Source organism: Rasamsonia emersonii (assembly GCF_000968595.1).
Source record: "Rasamsonia emersonii CBS 393.64 chromosome Unknown ctg1118621760200, whole genome shotgun sequence".
In the NCBI taxonomy this organism is placed as follows: domain Eukaryota; kingdom Fungi; phylum Ascomycota; class Eurotiomycetes; order Eurotiales; family Trichocomaceae; genus Rasamsonia; species Rasamsonia emersonii.
This window is the reverse complement of record NW_013563148.1, coordinates 33,740-57,571: the sequence shown is the minus strand read 5'-3', so window position 1 is coordinate 57,571 and position 23,832 is coordinate 33,740. Positions and strand designations below refer to the sequence as shown.

Sequence of the window (23,832 nt, the reverse complement as noted above, 5' to 3'; positions counted from 1 at the left end):
ACAAGTGCACGGTGGGGGGTTTGGGGGGGGGGGAAAGGGCATCGCCGTCATATGCTTGGTTGCGATGGTCTCCATCTTCAAGGAGGGAAATGAAAGGAAGCCATTATTAAATAAGGCGGAGGTATCAATCCAACCAAGCGTTATGTCAAACATATCAACAAAAACTCTTCCACAAAAAGAGACGCCAATCTATGTTTTTTTTTCTTCTCGAATCACTCCGTCTTTCAACACGCTCCGGAAGGCAAAACCGTGATTCGATTATTTCTGCTGTATGCTTCTCTGCTCATTTCGCAGACGTCATGGCAAGTTTTTCGGCAGTGCTCTTTGCAGCGCCCACCGCGGACGACACCGGTGTCGCGGACCGTGTAGGGACCGCGCTCCGATTGTGCGCCATATGTGCCCTGACCAGGTGACCGGCAGCGAGGGCGGAGCACAGACTGAGTTCACCAGCAAGAACTGCCGCGGCCACGATACGGGCCAGCTGGCGGGCGTTGTCGCCGGGATTCGTGGGATGAGAGCCGCGCACCCCGAGCATCTCGAGCACCGCAGACTGCGCTTCCAGGATCGTACCGCCACCGATTGTGCCGACTTCAATGGATGGCATCGACACGGAGATATGGAGATTACCATTAACACTATAGACACATCATCAGTCAGCGGGATCATACCCCCCGGCAGAAATGGAACAAAGAGCGATCATCACTTACTTCTTCATGATCGTAATACAGTTGCTGCTTTCAACATTCTGTGCGGGATCCTGCCCCGTCGCCAAGAAGATAGCGGTAACAATGTTAGATGCGTGGGCGTTGAAACCGCCGACACTGCCAGCCATGGCGCTGCCGATGAGATTCTTGCTCGTGTTGAGTTCAACCAGGGCATTGACATCGCTCTTGAGAACGGACTTGACCACATCACCGGGGATGACAGCCTCTGCGACCACCGACTTGCCTCGGCCGTCAATCCAATTGATAGCAGCCGCCTTCTTGTCCGTGCAGTAATTGCCCGACACGGAGATCGTCGCCATATCTTCAAATCCACATTCGGTAGCCATCACATGAAGCGCTTTTTCAACACCCTTCGAGATCATGTTCATGCCCATGGCATCGCCCGTCGTGGTCTTGAATCGAATGTAAAGATACGTGCCAGCAAGCGCAGTCTTCAAGGACTGGAGACGGGCAAAACGACTGGTCGAGTTGAACGCGTCCGTGAGAATTCTCTTCCCTTCCTCTGAATCAACCCAGTTCTTCGCCTCGGCGGCTCGGGCAAGCGTCGGGAATCCTACACAGGGACCACGGGTCATGCCGTCACCATGGAGAACAGTAACAGCACCGCCTCCCGCATTGATAGCCTTGCATCCACGACTCGTACTCGCCACCAGCACACCTTCGGTAGTAGCCATGGGGATGAAATAACTCTGTCCGTCGATGACAAGAGGACCAGCCACACCCAGCGGCAAAGGAAGATATCCAATAACGTTCTCACAGCAGGCTCCGTGGACGAGGGTGTAGTTGTAGTCCTTGTACGGAACCTTCGATGTTTCCAAAGTACTCGTGACAGCAGACGTAGCAGGGGTCCTCGAAACGACAGCTCTGCGAATCTTGACTGCTCTCGTGAAGGCCTCCAGACGGCTCATGATGGGTTGGTCCGTCATGGTCTTTTCAAGGGCATACCCTGGAATCTTTCCCCGTAGTGAGAGCTCGATGAGTTCCTCGTCGTTCAAGAGTGACGCTTTCCCTTCTTTCAGCATGGCCTCACACTCTTCCTTGGTCCTCCGGGTTCCATCATCCTTGTATTCAACCTTTGCAACCTCCGGCTTGGGTTCCTCGACAGGAGCCTTCGCAACCGAACTCGCTGCTTCAGGCTCCTTGATGCTCCATCGTGCAGCATTGAACAGATACCCGTTCAGGACGATGCTTAGCGTCAAGGCTGCGATGATCCACTTGCTGATGACGGGGTCCTCGACACTCTTCAGGAGACTTTCAAGAACTCTACCGCCCACAGCGTCCAGAAGTTGGTCGGTGTATTCAATGTCAAAGCTTCCACGGTTGTCCGGCTGAGCGTAATGTACCGAGGGGTATTCCAGTTTGTACTTAATCGGCGGAAGAACAGTCACCACGGTCTCAAGCTTGTTGCTCTTTGCGGTCACGTAAATGGAATCAAGACCGTTTTCAGCAACCTTGAAAGGATCAATCGGGGTCGCAGCAAACATCCGAGACAGGACAGGGAAGCTCTCACCCCGAGCCGGGTTTCGGAAGGGGATGGTAGACAGATTGACGACGTTCACCAGAGCAAATCCACCGACCATGAGCATCTTGAACTTGGACACACTACTAGCCTTGATTTTCTTCCCGAAAACACTGGTGTCGTTGTTCTTGCTGCTATCCGAACCCATCTGCGGCCAGTCGTTGCTTGAAGCCACGTTTTCCGCGACATGACGAGACACACCATCCTCCTCCAGAGCCTTTCGCAGTGCAACATGGCGCTTAATGCGAGTGATTTCGAGCTTGATGCAGAGAATAGTGGTGTAAAAGGTGAACAGCAGGACGCAGTCGAAGAACAAGATCCACGCGGCGAGGAAGCAGAACTGCCGAAGTCCACCTTGGACCCCAGATGCAGCTCCGGCCACCAGGATACCAATCTCAATGCAGTAATCTCGGACAATGCCAAAGCCTTCTTCTTTAATGGCGAGCTCGATCGAGTCCTGAATCGACTTAGGCGAATTGGGGACGTTGCTGTTACCAGCGTTACGTCTATTGGCACCACCAGCTTGGCGTTTGGCATTAGTTGAAGCGGACAGTACTGCCTTTGTCAAAATGGTGGGCTTTTCGAAACCAACTGTCACAACAAGGAAAGGCAGTCCCTCCGAGAGTAGCAGCATGTTGATCGGAACACCAAGCTTCGTAGTGACCAGAAGACCAAACAGGAACGCAAAGACACTTGACAAGAGAACCGACGTTGCTAGCCAAAATTTTGAACCCAAACGTCTCATGGAAATGAAAAGTGACACAAATGTCAGGTGCATCGAAATGTATCCTAGGGTCATAATCGCGATGTCGATGGTTTCCGCATGCTAGGACATGTTAGAACGCTGACGGGTAAAGATAATACAGCTAATAGTGCCTACCTTGATCAGATCAACAAAGGAACTCCAGGCATCTGATAGCCAGATCTTCAGGGCCCTACGAGAACCAGCCCCACGAGCTGCCCTCATGATCCATTTTCTCTGCTCCGTCGCGTCCTCCTCGGCGGTTGGATCGGAGATCTCTTGGACTGCCTTGAGGAAATTGGGCAGATTATCAAAGGGAACGGTAAACGCCAATGACGAATCGTGCGAGAAAGGAGAGAAAAGATTGGGGGTGTGAGGGACCGGGCGAGCAGAAATGTTTTCCGGGATAGGAATGTCATCGAGCAACGGCGCAGTGGAGGTGGATTTCCAGGATGAGTCGGGGAAAATGAAAGTCGTAAGTGCTAGGTGCTGCGCAACTTGCTGTTTTCATTCTCAGTAATCTGGAGAGAACCCTTATGGTGGGAAAGGTCTTGATGCTCACCTCACTATCCTCGTAAGTCAACTTATCTTCCACCTGCCATCGCCATGAAGTACGCTCCCCCAGACGAAGGTTTCTACTTCCGTAGAGAAGAGAGTTGACATCCAATTGATTGGTAGCATCTCCTGAGCTGCGGAATGCGTCGAAGAGACTGCCCTCGAGGAGTCCAACATAGGTCGTACTGGCAAGCAGCGCAATTACGACGATGGTATGGATTGGATGCACGCATGCGCGACGGGACACTGATTGCAGCACGGCGGTCACTTGACGCCTCAGCCAGCTAGGTTCGGCATCGTTGTCCAAGCCCGTGGGGCGAAACCTCTGCGGAATCAAAGAAGTAGCCATCGCATCAGATTTCGCGGATAGGCGGTGTAGGCTGATAGGTTATGGAGTCTCAGGGCCACTTGTGGAATACCACAGGTGATCGTAAGACAGAGAGGATAGGTACTAATCAGAGTGCCTTTCAATTTGCCGAATTGCTGGCAAACATTGGATGGGATGACCGTGCCGAATCGTGGTTGAAACGATCTGTGGACGGGAAAGGAGTCAGGTATAGCGTCTTGGGGAGTCATCAACTGCAACACGTACTATGACAGATTATAGCACGGTCTGAGCAATCTTCTTACTGCAGGATAATGCAGCGAAAAGTACTGCCGTCCCAGCAGAACTCTCCCTCCGGATTTCTCGACAATTGTTGAACGAACAGCCAGGGGGGGAACCCGACAGTCTCAAAAGAAGCGGGTTCGCAACCGCACGGACGGAGCAGATTGCCACAAGAAATCCGATAAAGACAGAGCAGCGGCTCGAGTTCGAGGCAAGAAGAAGAAGAATGACGTTGGCAGACGTCAATGAGAATTGGCTTTTCTTCTCTCCCTGACAGAGCTGCTCGCCGCTCGCCAAAATTGTTCAGAGAGCTGCTCTAGGGGCGGTGGGAAGAGCGGCAATGTGACTGCGTCGTTAGCTCGACGTCGGAGCCCCGAGCGCATTCGCTAGATAAGCCCGGCGCTATGCCCAGCAAGGCTCACCGCCCACGGCAGCCCCAACAAGCCGAGAAACAGCACCGACAGCGATCGGACAGCGATCGGACAGCCGACCTATTCAAGAACAAAGTAAACAGGCAAAAAAATATAGAACTTCTCAACCCATTATCAGCTGTCGTGTTTTGTAGGTTGGCTGACTGCAAGCATGCCTCTTCTTTTATGGAACTAGTAGGTCAGAAATAATATGGCCTTGATGTCAATGCAGAATATCGCTGTTGAATCATACTGCCAGGCACACAGGCACATGCCTTTTGCCACCCTCACATAAGGTGTGTTCGTAACGTTCTCTTTCATGCAATGGGGGTGACTCGATCGAGATGGGGCCTTATGCGGGGAAATCAGTCACAGCCAATATGACAACAGAAGCCACCACCTTCTCTGTCTGGCTACATGTATTCAGCTGTACGTATAGAGGCAGCCGTACGTCTCACAACCCTCAGAAATAATAGCAGGGGGTAGGACAGTTGCAAATCCAGACCCCAACATCCCAAATATATTCAGCTTGGCAGTCTTTATGATCATGTGGAAATATGTCGTTGGACATCACTGACCCATAAACTCTAGTGTTGTGATGACTTGGTCCAACATCCTTTGAAGAGTGCCAATTCTGATATCTGGAAGAATTGCAACTAGATCCCTCTGTTAAAACGGAAAATTTTTTTTTCGTGAAAATTGCCAGTCTGACCAAATTACGAAAATTGCATAAGCATGCTGCACATGTTCGCAAGGGAAACAACGAAGATTATGGCAAAGAATTACAGGTGGGAAGCCCGCCTGAGAAAGAGATAATAAAAACTACCCAATCTAGTAGGTAGACGTGGGTCCAACAAGCTGGCATAGACCAGCTATTTTCTCTTCGAATCAGTCGAGCGAAGCGAGACTTGTAAGGTGTGTCACCAACATGAGATATATATCTCGATGACTCAAGCTAGTGATGTACAAGTAACTCAGTCGTGACACCAAACCACCCTGCGCTCTTTTCAATCACACAAGTTCCGCAGAAAGAACATATTCTCACCTATATGTTGACTACGACAGATGGTTGTCATAAAAGTTTACAATGAGAACTCATCCGAAGTCACGGTTGTCGAAGTAGCAAGCTGGGATGGTCAGGTAAGACAGTGGAAGCCATATCACCTACAAGTTATAGAAACACCCAAGGTAAAAAAAAAGTTTCTCTAGAACAGGCCCGGCGGCCTGGATGTCGAGGTGAAACGAGCGCAAAAGCTGCCCGACCAGCGGAGTGGCTAATATCGCTCGTCCTCGTTTGCGCGCGGCAACGCCGTTTCGGACCATTAAAGAATTAGCCAATCAGTCGCACTGCTCGATATCCAATCATTCGACTCTGCAACACGTGAAATTCTGGATGACGATTCCTAGCACGTTGATTCTAGTCATTCACTCAAAGAAATCGCATCAGAGTAGCGCTGCAGTCGGCACTGTAGTTATACTCATATACTCAGCGCTTGACAAGGAGTCCTTCAAGATATACGTAAATACGTGGAACCGTTGCTGATCCACTTGGACTGTGTTGCTATTGCACGAAGCAAGCCTATCATATTGCAACAGCTAAAGATGAAGAGCCCAAGATGTGGTGATCCAGTCGTGATGGATGAATTATGCCCGGCCACTGAATAATTACAGGATTGTGGCTCTGAAACAAGCATGCCATATCCATATCGTAAGGCTAAGAAGCATGTTCGAGGAGCAGCGTTGATAGGGCGATCGATTGGCTGGGCTTCTCCTGCTTCACTTACTTTGTGAACTTGACTTAGACGCTGCACTGGAAGCCAGTTGACTATGTTTTCTCCTTGGCATCCATGACATCATCAGGCGTTTCGAATGTCTATGATCAAGGGTAATTTCATCTTAATTAACCAGAGGCTGATTCACTTTATTCTCTAGACAGTTTGCCAACAATAGACAACATTCTATCAGGCACCAAGCTCCTACTTTGTCACTTTCTGGATGCCTTATATCATGGCAAGAGAAGAAAAAGGGACGCCAAAGTCTATCAATTATCTGTATTTCTCTCTTTCCTATTGATTGTTTGTTCAAATGCGGGCTTTCTTTCCCGTAAGTGACTGACTTACCCCGAGCATTTACGCTGCTAGCCATTGTCCGACCAAAACAATAGAATATAACAATGCTCATTGTTTCCGAATCTCCCTTGGACAGTGACAAAGCATCCGCACTGACACTTTCTTTTCGACACGCAGAAAAGGATTTATTTATCGGCTCCGGACTTCTGCTAGTCAGAATTCCTTGTTCTTTTCCTTCCCTTGCCAGACGATCATTGTTCTACGACTCAGATGCTGGACATCATGAGACGCAACATGCAAGCTTTGATAACGCTGCTCACCATATTTATCTCCACAGTTAGTGCCCACAGCTGGATCGAGCAGCTGATGGTGATTGCTCCAAATGGTACCTTCGTTGGAAAACCCGGGTATCCGCGTGGCTTCGTTCCTAGAGATGCAAAGGGATTCAGTGACACCGATATGACCTACCTGATTCCCCCAAATAATCAGGGAAATAACGATATCCTCCCTACGACCCCCATATGTTCGAGTAGTCAACGGACTCGGAATCAGACAGCAGGCTACCCAAGGCTCCAGGCGCCTCCCGGGGCTGCCGTCGCACTTCGATATCAGGAGAACGGCCATGTCACCCTCCCGCAGAATCAAATTGGAAAACCACCGAACAGAGGCACTGTCTATGTCTACGGCACGACAGACCCGCGCGAGAACGATACTCTCCTTGCCATTCACAAGGTGTGGAACGAAAATGGTACAGGTGGCGACGGGCGGGGGGTTCTCTTGTCAAAACAAAACTTCGACGATGGCCGTTGTTACCAGGTCAATGACGGTAGCATTTCCAAGTATCGCCAACAAGCATTCAACCACACACCAGACCCGTTGATGGGAACCAATCTATGGTGTCAACAGGATATTGCATTGCCGTCCGATGTGCCGACTGGCAGGCCCTATACCCTATACTGGGTTTGGGATTGGCCCAGCTGCCTTCTTGGAATCGAACAGGACTGAATGAGACTTATACAACCTGCATGGATATCGACATCACGGAGAGCGTTGGCGCCGAAACTTACACGAAGAATGGCTACATTGAGAGCCAGCCCCTCAACAATGCCGCAATTCCATCGGAGTTCGCTGAGCTTGTAAATTCTCGCAACGGATCCCCATCCCCCACGGCTTCTCCTGTCGGACCTGCAACGACGTCTGCATCTCCAGTGTCTTCGACGACCCCATGTCCATGTGCAAAATCGCCAAACCCTTCTACTGTCACCGTCACTACCACGCTGTACGAAGTTTTAATGCCGCAAATGGAGATCGAACTCGTATGGCCTACTCAAGGTTTGACGAGTACCTATCCGCAACCACCATTGACACTTGTCGCTCGTACTCAAACGGCTTCGACACACCGCTGTGAGAAGACTGCTGTCTCGCAGCAAGTACGGGATGCCTCTGACAAGGGAATCGGCATTCCGTACTGACAGTCACCACGGTTACATCCGACAAGCAGGCTTGTGAATCACATCTAGTCTGCAGCCTCACTCGAAGACATAGCGCCAATGGCCAAAGGAGTTAGGAGTCACCAATTTGCCTATCAAGTGGCTGAGACTAGGAGAGTTTGTGAAATCGAATTGAAACTTCTGTTCTTGTAAAATAAATAAATAGTCTTCGAAAAAAAACGTCCCTTGAATAGAAAATATGCTATTATGTATATTTATATATCCTCCCATGTAACCAGATAAGTATGCACATACACGTAGCAGACAAGAGAAAAGAAAGAAAGAAAGAAAGAAAGAAAGAAAGAAAAAAGACACCTAGGACATTGTCCAAGAAATACACGTCGTTTTCCTTCGTTTCAGACTAGGCGCCTGCTCCTCGCCTGTGTCTTGGGCTTCCAAGAGAAATATGTTATTATGATTACTACCGTCGCTCGTGTAGGTGGGAACGCTCGTCTCGGACCGCTCTACAATCGCCGGCAGCGACAGATCGCCCACGTCATCCAGTGAATATCGCTCCTGGGCGCCCTTGTTCAGCAGAATCCGGGAATAGCCCTCGCGCCTGCCGGCGGCGGCCGTGTTCAGAACACTCGCCACGCTGGACGATCGGATCTTGTCCGGAAGGCGAGACAGCGTCTGCAGATGCAGCTTGCCGTCCGCGCCCAGGGTCTGCAGCACGATGGCTCCCTCGTCCAGTTGCGTCAGTTTCGAGATCTGCGCGACCCCGTCGCGGTTGCGGCCGAAGGTCAAGGAATCCGTGTGCTTGACGGCGTTTTTTGGCCGATCCCTCTTGCAAAGAGAGACGAGATGTTCGAAGGTCCTCTTCCGCGCTTGCTGCTGCAATGCCGTGTTGGACCGGACAGGGAGGCGAACCTGACGATCATCATTATCCTGGATGGTGCGCGGTTGCCGCTGCTGCTCCTTCTCCTTCAAAAAGTCGTCGAGTTTGATGACGACAGGATCCCCCGTCTTGGAATCCTCGCCGTGGATATACTCCCCATCACTGATGAAGCCCAGTGAATCGAGGAGGCCATCGTGAATGACGTACAAATTACGAACCGGGAGATTGGTAAGATGCTTGCTGTCGTTCAGAGAACCCCCAAAGTGCCACAAGTATGTCTTGACGGGACCGGGATCAAGTCTCCCGGAGCATGGCGTCCGCGAAGGGATCAACGCATGGAAAGCTACAAGGGGAAGACGGGGATGAAAGACCGTCGCTCGGTCGAGGAAGGAGGCCGTGTATGCCGACACGACCTGCAAGTGCCACGACTCAAAACAGCCGTACGAGGGCCTGGGGTGTCCCGTGGCGAAGTTCACGTCGTGGAGAAACTGAAGGAGTCCTCCATGCACCAGTTCTCCGCAAGGCGAGTAAGAGTATCCCAATGTACGACGGAACACGGCGACGACGCGTCCAGAACCCCACAGTTTTAGCTGAAAGGAAGCATCGACGACAGGCTCCCTGTGAGACGGCAGTCTGCCGAAGACATCCAGGGTATTATACCAAACCTGTGCCAAACCGGGGCTGAGTCGGACGACCGAATTGAGAACAATCACCGCCTGGAGGTCATCTGCAATGGCCACCGGAAACCGAAAACCAGTCCACTTCCGCCAGCCAGGCAGTCCATTCGTAGCGTCTTCGAACAATGTCTTCAGTGCGGCGGGCTCGACATTCCACGTAATAGCGTCCAAGTGTTCATTCGGCTCGAGACTCCACAGATCATACCGAGCTTGCCAGCCAACAATATCGACCAGATAGTTCGAGTTCTCTGGAATTTCGAACATTGAGCTGGAAAAAAAAAAGAGGATGTATCAGCTCCGACGAGTCACACATTGTGAAGTGAGGACGGCACTGACCTTGGAGGGATCAATCGAATAGTGGCTAATTTTGTGGCATCAAGGGAGGCCTGACTTTTGATCAGAATATTCCTCTCCGAGGCTGCATGAATCCTTTCCGGACGCGCGATGGGGATGACTCGGCTGTGGACCGTCTGGTGCCAGAATCGGGATTGAGTGAAGGCCTGGACGCTGTGGCCCCAGACTTCGTTGGGCTCTTTTTTTCAGCAGATGGGACCATTCCCGCGTGAGTTTGCGGACATTCCCCGCGAAACTGCCGACATCGTCCACGATCTTCTGGAGATTGATGTTCCCATGATTCACAGCCGCGAGAAAGCCGTAGGGCAGGGGACAGACTGTCGGTGGACTACCAAAGAGCCAACAAGCTTCCAGCCAGACAGTCACTTGTTCTTGTCGTACAGAAATCGGATAAAGACATGAAGAAGCTCCTGGAGGCTGGGGCGGGAGGTGTTGCAGCTTGCTAAAGTTCCCGTAATAGCGTCTACTACGTGTTGGGACCAGAACTGAGAGGCATACGGCAGGAGAGGAAACCGCCGCTTTGTCAAGTCAGCATCCGGCGTCGTATCGACGTCGCCGCTAAGTGGCTCGCCAGGGATGGTGTACACAAGATATGACAAGCAGCACATGGCAATGCAGTGCTGGACCTCTGCGTGGTCTGCCTGAAATTCTGATCTTGTCGATGTGGACGGGCCGTCATCCCCTTCCGTGCAAGAGAAGAACTCGTAGGCCGACAGGTAAATGAAGCAGACGGTTCGTTTTGATGTCAGTTCAAGGAGCCCTCCAAACACATTACTGAGGGATCGCTCGAGATTCGGGATTGTGTCGGCCGCAGAGAGCGGCCGATCGAGGGGGACGGCGACAGCGACGGCAAACTCGTCGATGTCGACCGGTCTGCGGGCGCCTAGAATCCACTTCAGGCCCTTCCGGATGTTCAGGTTCGATTGTCCGGAAAAACGCTCCCGGGGTTTGGCTGCAATGGCCCTGTACAACGCGTCGAGGCCTTCCAGCCGATTGAGGTACTCGATCGCGTCGCATCTTTGGTTCAACGTGAGGACGTCCATGTAGAGGAAGTTGACCAGCAGCTTGACCCAGAGAAACATCCCACTGGCCCGGGAGATGATTTTGTCGACGTAATCCTCGAGACTGGCCGTGCTTGGTAGAAAGCCTCGCCTGGCGAGCTCCTGTAGATGGAATCGCAGGAACAAGATCATGTCATTCGCATTGTGTGACCTGGACAAATTCAATACGTAGCTCTTCGCCATCAGCCGATCCGGAACCTGGACCGTGGGACGACAGAAGAATACGAGAAGACACTCTTCTTCGAACCCACCTGTGACGGTATATATAGGCGGTCAAGGAAGTGCTCCGGGTCGCTGCACTCGTCGACAGCGTCGATGACCAAGTAGAACCTGGGGAACTCCTTGAGAAGCAGTTGGAGAACGGCAAAGATCTCGGCGTCGGTTGCCCTGTGCTGACCCAGGTTCCGCTTATCGAAGAGGGTTGACGCGATGTCGATGGCCTTTTGGCTATGTTGGAGGCCATGCAGGACCTGGGCAAGGAGATAGCGGAAAGCCGAACCGGGGCTTTCTTGATGCTGTTGTTGATTGAAAAAATAATAGGCGACCACATTTGTTGGGGATGATGTCGTTGATCCGGCAGGGGGTATCTCGCTCGCACTGAGATCGTCAATTACAACGGGACAGAGAGTTGTCTTCCCAAATCCTGGTTTTCCTAAAGTTTTTGGAAACAATTAGAGAAGATGCACTCCAAAAAAAAAGGTTAGTTATATAAGAATTAATACCTTGGATGGAGAGCACGCGTTTTGTCCCACCGTCACGCTGGGACTTCCATGCTTGATACTCTGGATCCTGGAGAACCCAGCTACACGTCCCCGTCGCCCTCGAATGGGCAGCAGCGTCGTAGGATTCTTTCCACTGGGGTGGATCAATCCATAGACCCAGTTCGTTGATCCGCGACTCTAGTTATTTATTTCCCTTAGTCAAATCATGTCTTCCTTGAAACGCAGAAATTGTATGTCCTGGATGCGCGCGCGTGTGTGTACTGTACATACGAAACTGCTCTCTCAACGCCGCCTGTTCCGCCTCGACGCTCGTCTCTCGGTCCCTTTGCATCTGGGCATCATATCGCGCGTAGAATAGCAGGGCCTCTTCATGCGATGAAAAGCACTTCGAATTCGAAGAGCTGTCTATGCTCCCCAAAGCGACGTAGAAGATCGCCGAATTCCAGGTCAAAAGGCTTCCACGTGAGCCGCCCGAGACTCTACAACTTGAGGTATAATCCTTCCGACATCAGGACGGGGACATCAACGGTGGAAAAGTAAGAGGTATGTATGCACAGTACATACCAGAACGCTTTGCAGAGAAAAGACGAATAGCCGGGTGGCAGAATCGGATGAGGTCCGCGTAAACATTCGCCAGGGCGTGCACAAGACGTGACGAGATCGTCCGGCCCTGCGCGGCCAGCAAAGACCGGAGTTGCTCGACATGGTTTTCGTAGGCTGGCAGCTTGCGTGCGATCTCGTTGAACATGCTACTGAATTTCTCCATGTAGTCGATGTAATTCGAGCTTAACTGGGAGAGAGTCAATAATGAGCAAGAGGGAAAAAAAAGAATTGTGTCGACATGAATGAGGGGCGCCGACCTTGAAGAGCAGTCTCAGGCTACCCCAAAACAGACCTGCATACTGGGGATTTGTCTGGACAAATATGTCGACAATTGCGAAGTACGGTTCCATTCTCCGTCCAAGCTTGACGATATGATCCACACACCTCTCCAATCGGGTCCTTTGATCCTGCTTCTTCAAAGTTTGCTTCATCTCCGTCTGGATCCAAGCGATCAGATCGTCGACATTTTCGGACAGTGGGAGGCTTTCTTTTTCCTTGTCGGATAGTTCGTTGCAAAATGCCTCGAACGCGTCTTGGAAAATATCCGCGGGCCCATGGTCCCTAATTCTTTGATTTGACCCGGATTAGAGACACTATAGCAGATCAATGGAGGTACGTGCTTACTTGGCTGTACCTGAAGACTCCATTTATGACCTTTTCTTTTGCCAGCAGGCAAGGTTCCTCAGGTGGCAGAAAAGTCGGAGTCATATCATCAGCGACTTATTTATTTCACTTCTCCTTGACTGACGGCCCTCTTGATTCTGCCTTGGTGAGTTGTCAAAATTTCTTTTCCTGATGCCTGCACAGCCTCATGCATGAATTTCAGCCCAACACAGCCACCTTGGGCCCTGTTCGTCGTGCTGGTCACGTAAGGCTGACTTGTGTTCCCTCGGAAGTAACAGTTAGTCTGCCTACCTACCTAGATACTACATAGTCATTAAATATAGCTCTTGCTGCCTTTTTCACTATCCTATTATACTCTACTATACCTCTTGTAGGCCCATAGGAGCTGTAGATACATCTCTACCCCTTCAGACCAACCTATGACTCTCACTTTCGATTCATTTTTTTCTCCATCAAGAGCTGGACTCTGCAAGGTGAAAATAGTTGAAATAGGTAAAAAAACGCTAGGAATACTCTGCATTGTCATGGTGTTTGTGAGAGCTATTGAAATTGAGATTTTTATGGAATAAACGTAAATATCTCATACCAGGCCAGGCGCGTGCCTTTGGAAGTTACAAACTTGCAATCCCGATTAGGAAGCCAGGGCGCCATCCCCGGATGAGAAAGCACCGAAACCTGAAACACGCCAAGCAGCCCTTAAATCACGTGACCAACACACCGCGGTACTGTTAGTGCAGATTAAGTTATTGGAGAGCAACAACTGCAGAGTGCAGACTCGTCACTGCTCACAGTGTCTTCACGGAATCCTGATTCCTTCTCTGTTGCCATCCAAGCTATGATATTCAATCTCTCCAACGTCACTGTGATTGCTCATGCGTAGGACTCTACTGCAGTGAAGTTACGTAAGATCACATGGCAATCAGACTGCATGGGGCAACTCTGCGGCTGCCGCTTTTAGCAACACTACCCACTGGCGCTGGCCCGAGCCCCAATTCAGCGTTGCGGTTCTACCACGCAAGTAATGCTACTGGGCCTCTGTTGAAGTAATCTCCGGAGATTTCCTGTCTCCTTCATTTACGCCCTGACTTAACCCTTTTCTCCCATCCCATTGTCGTTTGATCGCTGTTGACTAGTCACCACTGGTGGTTTCTGGTCTTTCTCCTTTTCTGACGCTCCTTTGCCCTTCCTTCTCGACACGCGACATCGTCTCCTACTCAACGACCCCTCTCTGACCGCTTGCTATATTTAGAATCCTCGAATCTGCCTCGACAACTCGTCGGACCACACAACGTTCACAACCCAGTTAGTAAAGCTTGCAGCCTGTCGAGTCACGGTCGCTACCTCAGAGACAAGCCCCCCTTTGCTCGAATACACGTTCATACAGAAGACTTGACTCGATTGAACCCGAGGTTCTTCGAGTTCCACGTCTGTTCCCGTCCGTCGCTTCGCTCGTATTACCTCCTCTAAGGCGTGTTGCGCAGGAGTCTCTCAGCTCGCTGGTTGCTTGAATTTCAGCGTCGCAAAGATATTTCACCTTTGTCGCATTTCTCCCTTGCATGCTCGTGTGTTGTGGTGTGTCATCAACGGGACTGGCCGCGATCAAGGGTGGTCGATTGCCGAGCAGGCGCGACAGCCAGCGCTTTGACAAACGGATCATTGCTACAGAACAGAAGATCCTATCGACATTGGCTGAGAACATAAAGGTTCGAAATGCGAGGCTAGGGCGAACTGGACTCGTCTCTTAGTGCATCGCTCCTTTCTGTCCTATGCGAAGTTTAAATACGTGCTTCGCGATTCTCCGCACAAACATCGCCAGTCGCTCAACTCTTCGCCAATACGACTTTATTAATTAGAACAATGGCATCGTCTCCCGAACCGCAGCGCGGAAACCAGTCCGACAACGCTGCAACTTTATCTCCCGACGGGCCGTCAAAGCCTTCAGGGTTGCGAGCAGTGTCCTCGAAAGACCGCCTGTCCACATACTCAAATGCGTCGCACACTTCACAGAATTGGTCGCGACCTGCGTCTAATGTATTCCCTGCCTTTCAGTCCAGCTTGCCTTATGCCTTAGTTCGCGACTTTGCGTATCCTGCCATTCACCCTCTTCATTATGGACCTCCGCCACGCACGTCAGGCGTGTCTACTCCTGTTAGCGAGAGCCGACGACTGTCAGATCCCCAACCTGCGTCATGGGATGGCTCAAAGAGCCACTGGTCTACGGGATCCTGGTCATCTGACAGCTCTTATGGGCATCAACAACTTCCTGCTATGTCCTTTGGCGATGGGCCTCCATATAGTGAGGATGAAGATCTACATAGCCCGATTGTCACGTCTCGTCATCGCAAACATAAATCTGCGCACGTTTTAGAGGGAAGAAGAGGGAGAAGCCCGGGTGACAGTGGTCGTGATTTCAGTTACTCTAATGAAAGTGATCGAGGCACACTCGTGAGCTTAAATGGTGACGGCAGTGAGACGTATTATGTCAAAGACGATGATGCAACTGGTGATGGACCTGGTGGCGAGTTTGTCACGTATTCCGCCGGTGAACGTGAGTATTCTGGAACGTATGGGACTGCAGATTTCGGCGAGTCAAACTATGCATCGTATGGCGACGAGGGCTATGGTTACGATAGGGACCCTGATTCCGATGACGATATCTCAGATACTGATCCTTCTCGGTATTCTCGTGATTACCAATTCTCCATTGCGTCACCGGATGAAGAGATGCACGGAAAAGCCGTCGCGCTTTTTGATTTCACTAGCGAACATGAAAATGAGCTTCCTTTGAAGGAGGGTCAGGTGATATTGGTTTCGTACCGACATGGCCAAGGCTGGTTGGTGGCCGAGGACCCCAAAACTGGTGAAAGTGGGCTCGTCCCCGAGGAATTTGTTCGGTTGGTGCGTGATATTGAGGGTGGTTTGACATCTCTTCGTGGAGAGCTCAACAATGGTGATGTCGAGTCCAGTGCTCATCTCAATCCGATGACATTGGACCAAGATGGCACACCCACGCAGACTGAAAATTCTATATCATCCTCAAACAGTCTTTCTACTTCGCCTGGTAACGGGACGCACGAGAAACACCCGTCTGTGATCTCCACTTTCTCCACCAGTAGCCGCGATCTGGAACCATATCCCACTCATTTGTTGGCAGACAGTCAGGGGAAAGCAAGTCCGCAGCAGGTGGATCATTATGATGAGAAGAAAGTCGAGAATAGTAATCATACCGACACCATTTCGGGTGAGACTACGGAGTGAGATGGGAATCAACTGCAAAATATACAACGATAATGACAATCATACCCATGAAGCATTGAATGTTGAATGTCGCTTTTGTTCAGCGTTTCGAGTTCGGGAAGTTCTTGGACGGAACTGCATTCATGATATAATGCTGCTTGACCGGGTCGAGCCGGACTCTCTACCCGAGGAGAATACGCTCCCTGGACTTTTAGTCCTCGTCCATCATCCCGTCCGTTGTTGGAGAAGAAGTATGAGATTCGAAGTTGTGTTGCTGATATGGACGACATTTTTTATGCCCCATGGCATCGTGATTGTTGAAGTCGAAGGAAGCTATCTGGAACTGGAGAATGCCCGTAAAAGGGCGTGTCATGTACCTGAGTCATATGTGTATTCCCCAAGCGCTGTGCAGTGTTGAAATAATAATAAAGACAAATTAATCCCTTGATGTTTGAGAATGTCTCCTTTAAGGGCATCGTGGAAATCCTAATGTTTAGTGCATCCTATCAGAATAACGTCAACCTTTATGGCTTTGTTTTCGTGCTCCACTGGCCTTTTATTCTATCTACAGATGTCTTTGTTTTGCCGGTTCCTGTGTTCGCCTTGATATAATTTTGTCGCCAATTGCGTCCCAACCTAAGTACTAATTTAACCGCCCAACTCGTTTCTACGGCTAGAAGACCCTTCGAAACTAGTTCAACATTTTCGCCCAGATTGATACCCAAAGCTTCATATTCGTCGCTCCTGGTACTATTTGACAGTTCTTGCCTTCATCTGCTTCGAAATGATGACTGCAGCCTGTTCTTGTGGGATTGATTGGAGATGCGTGATTGTTTCACGCGGCGCAGCGGCTATGAGTTGTCGCCCCCGCATGCAGAGATTATCCAATCTAAGAGCATTCTCTAAGCGCCTTCTGATCAAAGTAACCAGGCATGGGATCTGATTTGCCAGGCGAACGTTACAAATGAGGCTCTTTATCACTCTCCCTGGGGCGTTGATTTTGTTCATGCAGTTAGCCGCCAGGCTTTGCAGCAAGTTGCCTCGCGATGAACACAGCCCCGCAACATGGCTGCAGACGTTAAATAAAATGCTGCGAGCTGCTCTCTGAGCTCCTTCATGATGATTTTGTTTTTTATTCTTACATTGCTGCTATCGCCAGGAGTCGCTTGATGCAGGATTAAAACCGGGCATTTGGTTGTTCTGAGTGACAAAAACAATGGCGGAAGTTCTTGCGGTGATGGGCATTATTGCCAACATCGTCCAGATCGTTGACTTCGGCGAGAGAGTGATATCCCGTCTCAATGACTTCCATCGTACTGTCAATAATTGTCCCCGAGCTTTCCGCCAGACCATGACCGAAGTGCCCCTTTTGGTGGATACACTCAAACAAACGGAGAAAGGGATTGCTGCCGGCACCGTCCAGGAAGATACGGCTCGAGCACTCTTCCCTGTGGTGGAGGGATGCCGAGAACAACTTGAAACCCTTGACTCGCTCCTGAAAAAGGCGCTGCCAAAGAAGGGTGACTCCATGGGAACACGAAACCTCAAAGCTTTGTCGTCTCTGATTCAGGAACCAAAGGTGGAAAAATTAAATAGATCGATTCATAGATATATCCAGACTCTCACCTTTTATCACGCAGCTGCTGCATCGACGGCGTACCCTTCAGTAGGTATGTGAACCATCAAATTGTGTACACGCGAGGTCAACGGCCAGGCCAGGTAAGGGCTTAGGGCTCTGAACTGCAGCTCATGCCTTCCTCACGTCACCTCGCCTACAGATTCTGCGCAGACTCGCACCTCAATTAGTCCTTTCAGACTCTCTATACCGCCTCCTTCTGCCAACATGCTGACAACAGATGATGCAGGAGAGAAACTTGCTAAACTCCGTCGATGGTTATCGGCTCCAGACCCATCACCAACGCAGTACAAGCTTGTCAACGAGCGTTTAGCCAACACGGGTCTCTGGTTCCTAAAAAGTCAAAAATATATAAGATGGAAGACTGATATTATGTCCTTTCTCTGGCTTTATGGGATACCTGGAAGCGGCAAAAGTGTCCTATGTTCTGGCATTGTCGAAGATGTTTCTCGGGATTGCGAGTCCGATGCTGGCAAAGCGATTGCTTATTACTACTTTTCCTTCAGTAGTCTGGATGACCAAGCACCAGAGCAGATGATCAAGTCCCTCATCTCTCAATTCTCTGAAAAATGTGTCAGGATACCTGCAAGCTTGGAATCAGTGTTATCTTCTGACCTGACCGGGCAGCGACAGCCACCGTTGCACAAACTCCTGGATATGCTACGTGCAATTATGCAAGAATTTCCAGCTTCATATATTGTCCTTGATGGTCTAGACGAATGTCCGGATCGTGAAGGACTCCTTGGCGTCCTCACGAAAATCGTAAGATGGGAGCTTGAGAATTTGCACATGATTGTCCTGAGCCGAGATGAACCAGACATTCGACGATCCCTCGAAGACATTTGCAACGAAAAAGATACCGTTTGTCTCCGAAGCGGGTTGGTAGATGAGGATATTGGTCGTTACGTCCGCCACAGATTAGCCAATGACAAAAAGTTGAGGAGATGGCACAAAGATCATGAGATACGGCAGGAAATTGAAACCAAGTTGATAGAGAAGGCTCAGGGGATGTGAGATATAACCCCTCCATCTTAGTTGTTTCTGACACAGTATCGTTAACGTCGAATAGGTTCCGTTGGGCGGCTTGTCAAATGGACATGCTTGCGAACTCCATAAATCGCTCACTACTTCGGAAGTATTTAAGAAATTTGCCCCCAACATTGGGAGAAACATATGAACGGATCTTGTGTGGCATTGACGACGTCTACCGCGAGTATGCAAGAAACGTTCTTCGATGGCTGGCCTTTTCAGCCCGACCGCTCTATGTTGAGGAGGTTGCAGAAGTGGTGGCTATCTCTGACGACGACTGTCCTCATTTTGATAGAGATGCAGTTTTGGAGGATCCAATGGATGTTTTGAGCATCTGCCCGAGTCTCATTACGGTGGTGGGGATTCCTATTATTGGCCCAGCCCCCAAGGAATTCGCGGAAGAAGGAATCCCCCTTGAACAAAAATCCTTTACATTGGCTCACTACTCCGTCAAGGAGTACCTGCTCTCCGATTTGATTCAGAAAAGTTCCGCGTCTGCATTCTGGATAAACGAGACAGCTGCCCACTCCTTCATCGCCAAGAGTTGTCTTGCTTATATTTCGCAGTTTCGTGACAAGGACAGCGTGGACACGGAAACAGGAGAACAATTTAAATTAGCTATTTATGCTGCTGAGTTCTGGCCGCATCACGTTCGTGCTTCTGGAAAAGATGCTACTTCTACATATGATCTCGCGATGGAGCTGCTGTCTCTCAAGAATGACAACTATGTTAACTGGTTCCGTTTATTCGACATGGATCACTCAAGAGATATGAATCTCACCCTAACATCCGAAGACATCCCGGCGCCTTTATATGCAGTATCATCGGCGGGACTAACAGAAATTGCCCGCCTGCTGATAACTGAACACCAGTTGGATGTCAATCGACAATGTGGACGGCTTGGCACTGCACTGCAAGCGGCTTCATTTCGCGGACAGGAAACAACGGTCGAGCTACTATTGGGGTTTGGGGCCGATCCCAACATTGAGATGGGAGACCGCGGAAGTGCACTGCTGCTTGCAGCATCTCGAGGCCACTTTGCGATCGTACAGAGACTCCTGGCAGCAGGTGCTGATGTTAATTGGCCAACATCTCACGGAACTGCACTGCACAAAGCATTAGATGTCGCAGTAGCCAAACTGCTGATTGATGCAGGAGCCAACATCAATGCGATAGGAGGGGAATACGGCACCGCTCTACAAGAAGCGTCATATCTAGGCCGTGATGAAGTTGTCGATCTGCTACTCAAGATGGGTGCTCATGTCAATATTGTAAGTGGATTAAATGGTACCGCGTTACAGGCAGCGCTCGTGAGAAAGCATGATAGCATTGTGGACAGGCTGCTAAAAGCTGGATCGAATCTCAATCTGCAAGGAGGGAGGTATGGGACTGCACTACAGGCAGCATGTGCTACCGGCCAGGAGAGCAGAGTTCGGGACCTCATAGCTGGCGGTGCTGACGTCAATCTACATGGTGGCCGATATGGTACTGCCTTGCACGCGGCAGTGATCAACAGGCATGACAATATAGTCGAGATATTACTAGCGTCTGGTGTTGATATCGAGGCGCACTGTGGTCAGCTTGGTACTGCTTTGCACGCAGCATCGGCCAATGGGTATGAAGAAATAGTGAAGCGACTGTTGGCAGCCGGCGCAGATGTCAATTCGCAAGGAGAATGTGGCACTCCCTTACAGGCAGCAATAGGAGGAGGGCATCATAAAATCGCAGTGCAGTTGTTGGAGGCAGGTGCAGATTTCAGTTTTGGCGGAGATCCCTATGACAATCCTTTGCAGGCACCACCATATACGGGTGCAAATGATCTGATCAACGGAATACTCAATGACAATGCCACTGTTAAGAAGGATGGAGGGAAGCATGGTACCTCGTTATAGACGGCGGCAGCGGACAGCCATTTGAAGACACTGGAGTATTTAGTGTGAGCAGGACCAAAGATGGAGCCTGTTGTGTGCCCTACTCTTTCTTCAAGTCTCTATTAATAGGCGACTGTTCCAAGGAGAGCACATATCAACATCACAGAGAAATACCTTCATCAACTGCCGAAAAGTGACGATAGTCTCTGGAAACTGGTCAGTCCTATGCCACACAAAATACCAACTTCCTCCGATACTGGATAAATGAGAAAAAAGGAAAAAGTGGCGGGCAATCTTTGCAAATTAGTTTACATTGAGTCAGAGGGCTCTCCTCTGTTTCTTTTTCATCTTGTTGAACTTATTGCATGTTAATGACTACATCTAAGGTCTATTGTTTCACGTGACGATAGATGCGGTATGCCCGGAGAGTCGGCTTCGACTTTTCCGGCGCTGGCGCTTTCGTCTAATACCTACGGAATACAGAGATGTTTGCTGCCCTGTGATCGATTCCAGCCTGTTTCCAAGTTGTCCGCCCAGTTATCCCTTAATTACTGTTTCCATAGTCCTTTCTTGTTCTCTGGAACTGTATAATTTGAATATCCTTTCTTAAAGTGTATTTTTTAGCATTATTTTTCAACTCTCTATCTGCATCCATACCTGTCCCTGTTTCCCTGGGAATTTTTTCTGCTCCTGTCTCAGGGACTTTACTCGCTGATCCGATCTTTGGTAAGAGCAGCTCATCTTCCCAGCCTGTGCGCTGCTTGGGCCGGCGGACGTGAGAGAAGATGCAGCGCAGCAGAGGGCCGTAGCCAACCAGTGCTCTTGCTCAGTGCAGTTCCCCTGTATTCCCCGTCCAGAGCAGGGACGGTGAGCAGCTGCAGCTTCGTGACTGGATCGTCCGGGCTGACGGAGTGTCCAAACAGACTCGACGCCGTCCGTGTTTTCCTCTAGCCTCTGCGCCGGCTGCCCCTCTCCCGTGACTTCGAGTGCCCCTCCTCAGGAAAGCAACAATGTTCTCCCGAGCCCTCAGAGCAACAATAACCCCACCTTGCTTTCGTCCCATCTCCTCCTCCTCTCATCCTATCTTCTTCTCTCGTCCCATCCTCAATTGCAATCAGAACCCAGGCCTCCGTGCTTTTCATCAATCCTCCGCAGCCATGGCTCCCATCAAGGCTTACTTCGTCGTCCAGTACACCCCCAAGGGCGGTTCAGCTCGTGAGTATTTCGTTTTCTCCTCCCCCAAGCTCAGCAGAAAAAAATAGCGTTTACCCCGCCATGCCCTCTTTTCCCTTTCTCACCTCATATCTCCCTTACCTTTCCCTCACCAATCCATCATAGCTTTCCTATCGTCTCATCTCTTAGCCATCTCAATTTCATCAATTGAACCGCGAATGGCTTCCCGCTAACCTTGTTTCTTCCACGCTTCAGCCAAGCAGGGTCGTATCGACTTCGAACTCTTCAGCGATGACGTCCCTAAGACTGCCAGGAACTTCGCGGAACTGTGCAAAGGCTTCAACTTCGGCACTCCCGAGAAGCCCCAAATCCTAGGCTACAAGGGCTCGACTTTCCACCGTATCATCCCTGGCTTCATGCTGCAGGGTGGTGATTTCACCCGGGGTAACGTGAGTGCTACCTCTACTAATTTCGGCGACGAGTATCCTGCCTCCACTCAATATTAGGCTTCTTAGAGGCAAGGGGGCGGCAGTGTTTCTCGTCAATTACGAACTTTATTGCTGACATCTCATTCCTTATTAGGGCACTGGTGGCAAGTCCATCTACGGTGAGAAGTTCGCTGATGAGAACTTCAAGCATCGCCACGAGGGCCCTGGTATCCTGTCCATGGCCAACGCCGGCCCCAACACGTAAGTTACTGCCGAACTCGTCATCCTTCCTTATACGTAACACTTGTTTCCGCCAAAATGTGTTAAATGTACTTTGCTGATTGCCTTTGGCTATATAGGAATGGTTCCCAGTTCTTCATCACCGTTGCCAAGACCAGCTGGCTCGATGGCAAGCACGTCGTCTTTGGCAAGGTCACCCAGGGTATGGACGTCGTCCGCGAGATTGAACAGCTTGGCAGCCAGTCTGGTGCTGTTCCCGACAACAACCGCCCCACCATCGTCGATGCTGGTGCCGACATCTAAACGCCCAGAACATTGCCAGTCGTAACGGTCGAATGTGATCGTCATTGTGTTGCTAGCTTCTTTCTTACATATGGTCTAGTCGCTGTTTCCACTAGACAAATATAAACCTCTCTTACCCGGTTCTTCCGGGGTTAACATAGCTTCAGCAGTCTTACGTTTGATTTTTAGTCGTAGACCGCATTCTTTCGTATTTAGAGAGTTGAGTCTTGCCATCTCTGCAAAGTAAATGATACTATCTGTTTGCATCTTGGGAATTCAGCCCACATGCTTGTAAAGTCAAGGTAATATTATGAATTTGACGGCTTGAACTCCAACTAACGACATTTCTGATCAGATACGGAAGCGTTCCGAGGGTAGGTGAATAGTCAAGCCACATTCGTGTTTCACGAGCCGACATTGAAGTTGTCACTCTTCCAGCACTATATTCGCTCATTCACATCTCCAAGGCGAGGTGAATTTCCCACTTGGGTAACTACACGTACCTAATCGTGTTCACCTTCCCATGATCGTCCCCACACTGAATGTGGGTTTCCTAAACGTCTACAGTGTGGTGAGAAGGTTAATATCTCCTTCAGGTGAATAGGTACTTATCGCTCAATTAGCTTCGATCCGTGCAAATATCCTGCCGCCTAGCAACAAACAGAGCCATAAACAAAGGTTCTCCCCGTGTAAACAATGACTTTGTTGGTGTTGCTGCCCCGCGTTGTGGGCTCCCAGCTACGGAGTACATAACTTAAGCTCTGGATTGTCATTCGCTAGAAAGCCTGGTAGCCATAAACTGCTTTAGAGAGGATGTTGGTTGATGAATGTTACACTAAACTACCTACTCAGGTGCCGATTAACTATTTCCATTCAGTCCAGATTAGAGCTCTTGGATAACCTCCTCAGCTCGATATGATCGAATTCCTTTTCCAGCACT

The 23,832-nt window shown here is 50.1% G+C and overlaps 7 protein-coding genes across 7 annotated transcripts; 5 read left to right on the top strand and 2 right to left on the bottom strand.

Annotated features, from left to right (window-relative positions):
- Window positions 1-283: 283 nt before the first annotated feature.
- Window positions 284-3,890, bottom strand: T310_4947 (Hydroxymethylglutaryl-CoA reductase (NADPH); the record flags this gene model as incomplete). The annotated part of the gene is made up of 4 exons (XM_013472199.1): window positions 284-635; window positions 708-3,070; window positions 3,125-3,487; window positions 3,549-3,890. 4 exons carry the CDS (start codon window positions 3,888-3,890, stop codon window positions 284-286), a joined length of 3,420 nt encoding a protein of 1,139 aa, XP_013327653.1.
- Window positions 3,891-4,552: 662 nt separating this feature from the next.
- Window positions 4,553-5,836, top strand: T310_4946 (uncharacterized protein; the record flags this gene model as incomplete). Its single annotated transcript, XM_013472198.1, has 7 exons — window positions 4,553-4,753; window positions 4,826-4,854; window positions 4,986-5,005; window positions 5,219-5,346; window positions 5,397-5,468; window positions 5,624-5,698; window positions 5,768-5,836. 7 exons carry the CDS (start codon window positions 4,553-4,555, stop codon window positions 5,834-5,836), a joined length of 594 nt encoding a protein of 197 aa, XP_013327652.1.
- Window positions 5,837-6,921: 1,085 nt separating this feature from the next.
- On the top strand, window positions 6,922-8,099 carry T310_4945 (uncharacterized protein; the record flags this gene model as incomplete). The annotated part of the gene is made up of 2 exons (XM_013472197.1): window positions 6,922-7,375; window positions 7,534-8,099. 2 exons carry the CDS (start codon window positions 6,922-6,924, stop codon window positions 8,097-8,099), a joined length of 1,020 nt encoding a protein of 339 aa, XP_013327651.1.
- Window positions 8,100-8,432: 333 nt separating this feature from the next.
- T310_4944 (uncharacterized protein) lies at window positions 8,433-13,522 on the bottom strand (the record flags this gene model as incomplete). Its single annotated transcript, XM_013472196.1, has 10 exons — window positions 8,433-9,900; window positions 9,969-10,139; window positions 10,368-11,149; window positions 11,299-11,690; window positions 11,770-11,946; window positions 12,040-12,174; window positions 12,334-12,559; window positions 12,757-12,933; window positions 13,121-13,291; window positions 13,427-13,522. 10 exons carry the CDS (start codon window positions 13,520-13,522, stop codon window positions 8,433-8,435), a joined length of 3,795 nt encoding a protein of 1,264 aa, XP_013327650.1.
- A 1,331-nt stretch (window positions 13,523-14,853) lies between these two features.
- Window positions 14,854-16,254, top strand: T310_4943 (Complex: NBP2 interacts with Nap1p; the record flags this gene model as incomplete). Its single annotated transcript, XM_013472195.1, has 1 exon — window positions 14,854-16,254. The coding sequence occupies one exon, from the start codon at window positions 14,854-14,856 to the stop codon at window positions 16,252-16,254; it is 1,401 nt and encodes a 466-aa protein (XP_013327649.1).
- A 1,195-nt stretch (window positions 16,255-17,449) lies between these two features.
- Window positions 17,450-20,790, top strand: T310_4942 (Uncharacterized protein; the record flags this gene model as incomplete). Its single annotated transcript, XM_013472194.1, has 4 exons — window positions 17,450-17,903; window positions 18,012-18,879; window positions 18,939-20,169; window positions 20,200-20,790. 4 exons carry the CDS (start codon window positions 17,450-17,452, stop codon window positions 20,788-20,790), a joined length of 3,144 nt encoding a protein of 1,047 aa, XP_013327648.1.
- Window positions 20,791-21,779: 989 nt separating this feature from the next.
- Window positions 21,780-22,913, top strand: T310_4941 (Peptidylprolyl isomerase; the record flags this gene model as incomplete). Its single annotated transcript, XM_013472193.1, has 4 exons — window positions 21,780-21,984; window positions 22,198-22,391; window positions 22,525-22,631; window positions 22,730-22,913. 4 exons carry the CDS (start codon window positions 21,780-21,782, stop codon window positions 22,911-22,913), a joined length of 690 nt encoding a protein of 229 aa, XP_013327647.1.
- Between the last annotated feature and the right edge of the window lie 919 nt (window positions 22,914-23,832).